At 40.8% G+C, this 10,880-nt stretch overlaps 1 protein-coding gene across 1 annotated transcript; it reads left to right on the top strand.

Moving 5' to 3' along the window:
- Positions 1-821: 821 nt before the first annotated feature.
- LOC150036260 (uncharacterized) lies at positions 822-3,365 on the top strand. Its single transcript, XM_090313614.1, has 6 exons — positions 822-1,058; positions 1,193-1,765; positions 2,152-2,221; positions 2,341-2,588; positions 2,775-3,008; positions 3,123-3,365. The coding sequence occupies exons 1-6, from the start codon at positions 822-824 to the stop codon at positions 3,363-3,365; spliced, it is 1,605 nt and encodes a 534-aa protein (XP_090169740.1).
- Positions 3,366-10,880: the final 7,515 nt, after the last annotated feature.

Below are 10,880 nucleotides of genomic sequence, written 5' to 3'. Positions count from 1 at the left end.
GGGTGTTACAGCATTGTAGGCTCGTTCTCAACTAAGGAATAATGATGTTTAATGATGTCTAAGAATGGTTTAAAGCTACATTTAGAGACAGTTGCTTGAGATACTCATTAGTATATTTACATGCTTATAGTGATGTAATGCATGATGTAATATGATTCTTTAGTCACTCACTGGGCTACTAGCTCACAGATTTCCTGTGTTTCCCTTTTTTCAAGTAGCGGTCAGATTCCTCAAGATTAATCTTGCTGCTACTTGCCACTGAAAGGCCCGACTTGTCCAGAAGAACTTAGGTTGATGGCTTGTTTATGTACACATGTTTTGAGAGGGACTAGGGCTTTGTTAGGAATGTTTGGGCCATCTGTGAATATTTTTCCATAATGTTATGTCATGGCTGTATGCATGTGCTTATGTAATCTTTGTAGAACCTTAAGGGAGGCTTGCTGTATGCGTATACTATTAACGTCTTAAACAAGTTGGTATTTAGATTAGAAGGCTTTGGTGGTGGGTGCTGGCAGTAGGGCTAGTAACTACCACAGTCATATCCTCTTCTAGATTAAAAGGGTAAACTGGGAAGGGGTGTGACAAGTTGGTATCAGAGCATAAGGTTTTGGGAATAGAAGGGAAAGTTCATGCATAAGTCTAAGTCCCTAAAATGTGAGTCCCTAACATGTGTACATTGTATTAGGTGAAATGCCGAGGCAAAGTGGCAGATAGAGTAAGCAGATAAAAGGCAGGAATACTGACCCTACCAATAGGGGCCCAGAGGTTAGAAAGAACGCACCGGGTGGGAAAAAGAAGGTGAATATCAAGTGGGTCAGGAAATGACGTCTGAGGGAGAGTCTAGTGCTCCCCAAGCAAGGGCAGATTCTCAACTAGAAGATATAGTTTTTGACAAGATAGTGCAGAGGTTAGCAGCCAGTGTGTGCTCAGTACGAGCAGACCCAAAGAAGAAATATGGTATTGAGAGGTTTAAAGCCCTAGGGGCTGTGACATTTGAAGGTATAGCAGCTGAGTTATGGCTGGATGTAGTTGAAAAAAGTTGTCCAGAGGACAGGAAAGTAGGACTAGCCACCTTTCTACTATAGAAAGGAGCAGAGAAATGGTGGAAAGTGATATCCGCCAGACGAGCCAGTATAGATGCGATGTTATGGCCTGAGTTCTGGAAGGCCTTTGAAGACAAGTACTACCCCAGCTCATTCCAGATGCAAAAAGGGATGAGTTTCTCAAACTAATGCAAGGAACGATGTCAGTGGCAGAGTATGAGCAGAAATTTATAGAGTTATCGCAATATGCCCTACCGATTATTGCTGAGGAAAGAGATAGATGCAGGAAATTTGAAAAAGGTTTAAGGAAGGAAATCAGAACTCCGGTGACATCTACGGCTAATTGGTTAGATTTTAACCAATTAGTAGAAACGACGACACGAGTCGAGCGGAGTTTGGAAGATGATGAGCAGTTGCCAAGGGGCAGTGAGGCAGTAGTAGGGCCTAGAGATAGGGGATCCCGACCTCCAGTTGCAACTCAGACTAGTGGAAGCCAATTCAGGGGTACAAGTTGGCAGGGATCCAGGAGAAGGAAAATGAGACCCTCGGCCAGTGCAGTTAGCCGACCAGAGATGCCACGAGCTAGTGAGTCAATAGCCAGCACAGACAAGAGACGGACGTGCCCTAGTTATGGCAAGAGGCATCTTGAGGCATGCTATAATGGCAGAGCTGTATGTTTCCAGTGTGGACAAATAAGGAATTTCAAGAGGGACTGTCCCCAGGTGAATAGGGACGCCCCAACAGCACAATAGATAACCTACCAGACAGTTAACCAACCAAAGGGTGCTAGAAATCGAGGCGAAGGGTCAAGTGGTGCCAAGCAGAAGAATGTCGTAGGTCGACCCCAACAGTAGGGGCGAGTGTACGCCGTGACACACCAGGAGGCAACAGAGTCTCCAAATGTTGTGACCGGTAATGTCATATTATGTGGACAGTCTGCTTATGTTTTATTTGATCTTGGTGCCACAAATTCATTTATATCTAGCATGTATGCATTTAGTAGTTGGTTGAGCCTATGCCTGAAGAGTTATTTATCTCTACCTCTTTAGGAGATGTGATAATAGTAGATAAATGTTATAATCATTGTGAGGTACTGATCAATGGTCAGGACTTCTATGCTGATTTACTTCCCTTAGAACTATTGGAGTTTGATACTATTCTGGGGATGGATTTTCTAAGTAAGTATCGTGCTTCAGTAGACCGTTACAAGAAGGAGGTAGTGCTCAGAAAATCAAATGGCCAGGATGCGATGCTGACAGGAATCAAAAGATTAGCCGTGGGATTCTGATATCGGCAGTGAAAGCTCGGAAGCTGTTGAGCAAGGGATGTAAAGCCTATCTGGCTCACGTAGTGGCTGCTCAAGGGAAAGAGCTAAACCCAGAAGATATCCCCATGGTAAATGAGTTTCGGGATGTATTTATTGAAGAACTATCGGGATTACCACCCGACAGAGAGGTGGATTTTACTATTGACTTAATTCCGGGCACAACTCCTATATCGCAGACACCGTATAGAATGGCGCCAACTGAGTTAAAAGAATTAAAGGTTCAGTTGCAAGAGTTAATTGACAAGGGATACATTCGACCCAGTGTATCGCCTTGGGGAGCTCCAGTATTGGTTGTGAGGAAGAAAGATGGTATACTTAGATTGTGTATCGATTATAGGCAGCTGAATAAGGTAATGATTAAAAATAAATATCTATTACCACGCATTGATGATTTGTTTGATCAGCTAAGAGGAGCCACAGTGTTTTCAAAGATAGACTTGAGATCGGGTTATCATCAATTGAATGTGAAGGAAGCTGACATTCCTAAAACCGCATTTAGAACAAGATATGGACATTATGAATTTCTAGTAATGCCATTCGGACTGACATATGCCCCTGCGGTATTCATGGATCTTATAAACAGGATATTTCATCCTTACTTGGACCAGTTCATGATAGTATTCATTGATGATATACTGGTGTATTCTGGTTGTAGGGAGGATCATATAACCCACCTGAGGATAGTATTGAAGACGCTTCGAGATAGGCAGTTGTATGCTAAATTTAGTAAATGTGATTTTTGGTTAGATCAGGTTGTATTTCTTGGGCATGTTTTTTCAGCAGATGGAATTAGTGTAGATGCCCAGAAGACGGAAGCAATAGTTAATTGGGAACAACCCATGACAACTTCGGAGATACGCAGTTTTCTAGGTTTGGCAGGTTATTATCGGAGGTTTGTGGAGGGTTTCTCTAAGATAGCCCTTCCGTTGACGAACCTGACCAAGAAAGGCATGAGGTTTGAATGGTCGTCGAAGTGTGAGCATAGTTTTCAATAGCTGAAATAGAGACTAGTATCAGCACCAGTGCTTATCTTGCCTGTTCCAGGTAAGGAATTTGAGATTTATTGTGATGCATCCCGACAGGGATTGAGATGTGTGTTGATGCAGGATGGGAAGGTGATTGCATATGCCTCTCGTCAACTTAAGCACACGAGAGCATTTATCCTACGCATGATCTGGAGTTGGTAGCAATGGTTTTGGCTCTGAAGTTGTGGAGACATTACCTATTTGGAGAGTGCTACAGAATATTTACAGATCATAAAAGCTTAAAATATATCTTTGATAAAAAAGAGTTGAATCTAAGACAACGAAGATGGATTGAATTGATTAAAGATTATGACTGTTCCATCGAGTACCACCCTGGTAAGGCTAATGTTGTAATGGATGCACTAAGTAGAAAATCCTCGAGACCCAAGGCCATTATCGGTTCAATAAGAGGAATGCTATTGCAGGAGTTCAGGAATCCTAGAACCGCCTTATCAGAAAGACTGTCAGGAGGAATGATAGCTACTTTCCAGGTAAGGCCTAACTTAGTAGAAAACCTTAAGCAGGATCAGTTGAAAGACCCTGATCTTCAGAAGATTGTTGATGATGTAAGAAAGGGCATCAGAGTTGATTTTCAACTGGGAGCAGACAATGTACTAGAAAAGGAGGGGAGAATATGTGTGCCTAACAAGCTACAGCTTAACAAGCCATTTCAGAGGAAGTACATAGTTCCGCATATGCTATGTATCCAGGAAGCACCAAGATGTATAGAACTTTAAAGAGATCTTACTGGTGGCCTGGGATGAAGAGAGACATAGCAGAATATGTGGACCGATGTATAATCCGTCAACAAGTGAAACCTGAGAGACAAAGACCAACAGGATTACTTAATCCACTCCCAGTGCCTGAGTGGAAGTGGGAGCATATGACAATGAACTTCCTATTTGGATTGCCTAGGACACCCTCGGGATATGATGGCATTTGGGTAATAGTCGATAGAATAACTAAGACGACCAAGTTTATACCAGTAAAAGTCACTTTTACACTAGACCGTCTAGTTAAGATTTATGTGGATAGGATAATCAGTCAATATGGAGCCCCAGTGTCGATAGTGTCGGACCAGGACTCGAGGTTCACCTAAAAATTTTGGCCTAGTTTACAGAAGGCTATGGGCACTAAATTGCATTTCAGTACAGATTTTCATCCACAAACAGATGGATAGTTGGAAAGAACTATATAGACACTGGAAGATATGTTAAGAGCTTATGTATTGCAATTCAAAGGAAGTTGGGATACACATTTATCGTTGATTGAATTTGCATACAACAATAACTCCATTCTAGTATCGGAATGGCTCCCTATGAAGCATTGTACGACCGACCTTGCAGGACCCCAGTATGCTGGAACAAAGTCGGAGAACGACAATTATTGGGTCAAAAATTAGTTCAACAAACAACAGAGAATGTGAAACTTATCAGGGATAACCTTAAGGCGGCTCGTGATAGACAGAAGAGCTATGCTGATAAGCAAAGAAGAGAACTAGATTTGAAGTCGGAGATCGGGTATTTCTTTGGCTGTCCTCATGGAAAGGAATTCTCCGGTTTAGGAGAAAAGGGAAGTTAAGTCCACGATACATTGGACCATATGAAATTGTGGAACGAATTGGTCCAGCAGCATATAGGTTACAATTGTCAATGGAGCTAACTCGCATTCCTGACGTATTTCATGTATCAATGTTAAAGAAATACGTGCCTGATCCTATGCACATACTAGCAGCACAACCATGACAACTCAAAGAAGATTTATCTTACGAGGAAGAGGCCATCGAGATTTTGGACAGGAAAGACCAGGTACTCAGAAATAAGACGATTCCTTTGGTGAAGGTGCTATGGCGTAATCATGGAATCGAGGAAGCTACCAGGGAACCTGAAGATCAAATGAGGAAGAGATATCCTTAACTTTTCAAATGACATGTCAGATAAATTTCGAGGATGAAATTTCTTTTAAGGGGGAGATGAATGTAAACCTTGAACTCTAGGTTTCCTAGATAAGCATGTTTAGCCAAAGGAATGTTATATTACATATTTATTAAGTATAAATTCATGTTTATTTATAGGAATTATGAAGGAAAGGAAGGAAAAACATAATAAATGAGGGAACTCATTTGTTGGTTTTGCTGGAGGCACTAAGTGTGGGGTGACATGGCAATCTAATCTTTGAACTCGGGAGGCGGCAAAAAGATTAAAAGGAAGGGGAACTTCAAAAGCCTTGTTTCGGCAATTGACATGAGCAAATTTAGTGAATTCAGTGCCATTTAAAAGCTGGGAGAATCAAGTTTTTGAGGTTGGCTTGCCGGAGAAAGATTGTAGGAGGAGAAGAACAAGAAGTGAAGAAATTAAAAAGAAGGTAGAATCTCGGATTACTCAGGGCTTGAGTTGAAGATTGGAAGCTCCAGGCCAAACTATAAGGAATTTTCGGCTGAAAGGTGAAGGTAAGAAAGCTAACCCAATTCTAAAAAAGTTTGTAGAAGGAAGTTTCTTCAAAAGAGGTATGGATTTTGAGTTATGAATTTTTTAAGTTGTAACAGAGAATCTGTGCATAAGCAGACAACTTCTTGGGAAGAATAAGCAAACAGCTCACCGTGGAGAGCTAGAGTGAGATAAGGTGAATGAGGATCTCACTTATAAAGGAAATCTCGCTAATTTTGTGTTGAAGATCTCGCTCAAGAAGGAAATATCGCTGGAAATTGGGTTGAATCTCGCTGGTATGGTGAGTATCGCTAGAATGAAGTTTTGTTAAGGAATGCTTGATCTCGCTCATACGGATCTCGCTCATGAGGATCTCACTCATGAGGATGAATTCACTCATAATGATTATCTCGCTAGCAATATTGTCTTTGTTGATGAAAGTTCCATTAGTAATGAACTATTTTAGGTATTTTGATAAGAATTCTAAGTAGTTTAACTAGGAATTATGTTCTTTCAGGCCAAGAGGAGCTAGAAGAGTCGTATAAACCGTTAAAGAGCCCTGACGAGTTGTGAGTGACGAAATGAACTTAATGTTTCCAATACTCATGCATATAAGGTCAAGTAAGTTACAGTGATGTTATGATGAATTCCTACTCCCTCAAGAAACAAATGGTTGAAGAATAACTTAACGTATGTTTCCCGGCTTGTATATGTGTAACACAGGCCAAGGTATGTCGTGTAATCATTACAAAATTTAACTTTCTAATGTTGAAATATGCTTCCTAGGGGAGGGCTATGAGAGAATGAGTTCTTGTGTAAATGATATGCAATGAAACTTAATTTAATGCTACGAAATACCCCGATACCGAAGGACATTTGAGAAAGTATCTGATCAACTTGGTACCGAAGGACATTTGAGAAGGTACCTGACCAACTTGATACCGAAGGACATTTAAGAAGGTATCTTAGTAGCTCGATACTGAAGGACAAGTTTTGAGAAGGTATCTGAGGAGAAGTACCTAAGGTATGACGGTACTTAGTAGAGCCATGTGCACGTAGGTAGTTCTGAATGAGAGACCGTAGTATGGGTCTCCTAGGCCATGCAACACCAAAGGGAGGCTGAAGTGTGGGTCTCTTGGCCGGTAATAGACGTTGGGAGCTAGAGCGTTGTAGGCTCGTTCTCAACTAAGGAATAATGATGTTAAATGATGTCTAAGAATGGTTTAAAGCTACATTTAGAGACAGTTGCTTGAGATACTCATTAGTATATTTACATGTTTATAGTGATATAATGCATGATGTAATATGATTCTTTAGTCACTCACTGGGCTTCTAGCTCACAGATTTCCTGTGTTTCTCTTTTTTCAGGTAGCGGTTAGATTCCTTAAGGTTGATTCTGCTGCTGCTTGCCACTGAAAGGCCCGGCTTGTCCAGAAGAACTTAGGTTGATGGATTGTTAATGTACACATGTTTTGAGAGGGACTAGGGCTAGGAATGTTTGGGCCATCTGTGAATATTTTTCCGTAAATGTTATGTCATGGTTGTATGCATGTGCTTATGTAATCTTTGTAGAACCTTAAGGGAGGCTTGCTATATGCGTATACTATTAACATCTTAAACAAGTTGGTATTTAGATTAGAAGGCTTTGGTGGTGGGTGCTGGCAGTAGGGCTAGTAACTACCACGGTCATATCCTCTTTCGGATTAAAAGGGTAAACTGGGAGGGGGTGTGACAGGAAACTTGAGTACACAATGCAATTCCATCAACGCATATTAGCCATATTCCCACTTAATAAAATAATGCCTCACTCCGCCATATCTTCTTTATCTGATTGTGGTTGTTGTTGGCGGTCTCTCAATCTCTGTCTAAATGTCCTAATCTCCGAGTCGTAATTCACCAGAGATTGAGAGTCTCGAAAGAAATCAGAAAAATTACCATTAGCACACTATTTTGCCGAAGTCCCCGACAACGGTGCCAAAAACTTGATACTTGATTTTATGAAGTGAATTATGGATGATATGCGATGATGAGATTGCGTTGAGCACTCAAGTTTCCTCAGCAGAATCCAAGTGTAAACCCCACTGAGTTTTCTAGTAAGTCAAGGGTCAAACTCAGGAACTTGGGAAAACAGATTGCGATGGTAATTTTTATGAAAACCTTGCGGTAACCGGTAACTCAATTAATTTTTGGTTTGTTGTTGATTGTGTTAATGAAAAATAAACAAATGCGGCGGATTTAAGAAAAGTCAGTTGTGGGATAGATGCACTGAGTATGCAGATGAATGGGTTGAGAAGGTCTTTAGCTAGCATTACTTGGGAATGCATCAGACTATGCGATCATGTTACAACCATGCACAGCAAATCATTTTCCAATGCAAATGCGATGCTCCTAAGTCTAGGACGCATGTGTTGAATGCAAAAGTGTCCATAGAGCTTATTCCTAAGTCTCCACTCTTTTCCTATGCGATGATGCAAAATGCATAAAGGCAAGGTGACCGCATATAATCATATCCTATCTCTAGGATGAATGCGATGCGTTAATAGCGAATAGTGCTTATTTCTAAGCTTCTATCTCTTGATTATGCGTTCTAATCTGGCTCTCCCGAGCCTAGATTCTAACCTGACCTTCCCAAGCCTAGATCTTGTCCTTAGACACTCCCGAGTATCTCTAATCAATGAATGAAGCATACATAATACAAGATAATCGCATAGAATGAAGATTCACTAGTTGTGCTAGCTAAATGCTTCTCAATCCATTCAACTGATTTAGCTATTCATGCATAAATAACAGAGAGTGAACAGATATAGATAAGTAGATTCCATTTTGATAAATGAGTGGAGTACAAAATAATAATGAAAGTTAAAGGTAGAGAGCCTGGTAGGAATTCCTTGCTGACCGAGGCTTTTACACTGTAAATCTCTATTCAGTTCCAAAGATGTTCCTGCTTCCGTAGGCGTCGGCCCTCTCTCTGTCCATGAAGCTTTCGGCGCTCTCCCAAGCTTATCAGAACGATCTGTCGGCACAACCTTCTCTCTCGCGTCCGCCTTGAAGTAAAAGAAAATCTAAGAACCAGGCTAAACTCGTAAGATGGTGAACTCATGAACTTTGGAACCCCTTTTCTGAAGGATGCCTTTGGTATTTATAGAACTTCCATGGTGAACGGCGGCTTCCCTCTCATGATTGCTCAGATGGGATGGCTTTAATTCCTTGACTGATGCGCCGAATATTTGTCACCAAAAAGCTGGATGTACTTGTTATCGTTAGCGGCTGTCAACTTAATTTGGATTCGACTGTCATCAGCTTTCTATCCCATCGCGATTAATTAGCCTTTCACCCAGATGCGGCCACCATGTTGCGCCCACCAAGTTGTAGTAATCCTTCTTAAGCGAATGTTTGCGAACATAATCACCACAAAGCCTTGGGTGAAGTTGCGCTCGACCAATGATTTCCTATGATCGCAATTTCCGCCTTGCATCAACGCATAATCTGCATAAAAATACAAAAATAAACTGTTCCTATGCGATGAACGCATGCGACCGCAATGTAATAAACTTAATGCTTTTTTGATGCAATCTAACACATGTTATCAACGCAAGCCAGCATTGTTTAAGAACTTAGCACTATGATAACGTGCATTTCTGCCCATTATCAGAAATCCATTTCTTTGACCCATTTGTCCCATTCAACATCCTCTATTGCCTTCTTGTAAGACAACGAATCCTCAACCTCTCCATCAGCTACCATAGTCAGGATTTCAGTGAAACTCATATAGTGAACAAGTGGATTCGCTACCCTTCCACTACGTTGAGGTTCCCTCAACTCTTGTGGTGGTTCTAACCTACCAAATGAACTTCTATCAAACAACACTTGTTGATGGAGCAGACTCTTCATCAACATTTGTTAAATGTCCAGTAGTTTCGTTGGAAAGTTCATGCAACACGATCTTACTACGTTGACTGTGCTCCCTCATATGATCCTCCTTCAGGAAAGTAGTGTTCGTCAACAAAAACACTTTGAGGTAGCCTAGAAATAGGCACAACCTCGAACGTGGTTTCAGTTTCTTTAGATTGGCCTGAAGCACATGTGTTGGGCAACTCTATATGCGGAAGTGATGCAAACTAGCTTTACGCCCATTCCATAACTTCAAATGTGTTCTCGCAACACTCTTGGAAGGAACACAGTTGAGAATATAAGCTGCAGTCTCCACTGCCCCAAAACGAGTTCGGTAAGGAAGCGTAACTCATCATCGATCGAATCATGTCCAATAAGGTTTTGTTTCCATTCTGCTGAGGTGTACCAGGTGTTGAGAGTTGGGAAACAATTCCATTTTCTATCATATAGTTATAGAACTTAGAATCCAAAAACTCTCCACCCCGATCTGATCGAAGGGTTTTAATTCGTCTATCCAATATGTTTTCAACTTCAACCTTGAACTCTTTGATCTTTTCAAAGGATTCAGACTTTCGTTGCATCAAATAAACATACCCATGTCGAGAGTAATCATCAGTAAAAGTGATGAAATACTAATAGCCTCCCTTGACTTGCACATTCATCGGACCTCAAAGGCTAAATGTACTAACTCTAGAGGCTCTTTGGCTTCATAACCTTTTCCAATAAAAGGCCTTTAGTCATCTTGCCCTGAAGGCATGACTCACACATAGGTAAAGAATTTTCCTCTAACTCGCTTAGAAGTCCATTCTTCACCAACCTCTCAATCCTATTGAGATTGATGTGCCCTAATCGAAGGTGCCAAAGTTGGGCATTTTCCTTAGGAAAAACCTTAAGTCATTTATATTGAGGTACGATAGTTTTAAACATCTTTATGTTATGAACGGAATTTGTTGCTAATGGCCTTAGCACATACAAATTATTTTCCAGTTTTGCTGAACAAATCTCAACACCCTCTTTTAGGATAAACACTTTATCCAATGAAAAGTGAAGAGTATATTTACATTCTATCAAACACTTTATAGAAATTAAGTTCCGCTTTAACTCGGGAACTACATACACATCATTCAAAATGATAAATTTCTTCTGTAAAGTCAACTGGATTCCTCCC

This window comes from Benincasa hispida, chromosome 5 (genome assembly GCF_027475165.1).
Source record: "Benincasa hispida cultivar pf3 chromosome 5, pf3_genome.v1.1, whole genome shotgun sequence".
In the NCBI taxonomy this organism is placed as follows: Eukaryota; Viridiplantae; Streptophyta; class Magnoliopsida; order Cucurbitales; family Cucurbitaceae; genus Benincasa; species Benincasa hispida.
Note: the sequence above shows the minus strand (reverse complement) of the source record. Positions and strands in the feature narration are given on the sequence as shown.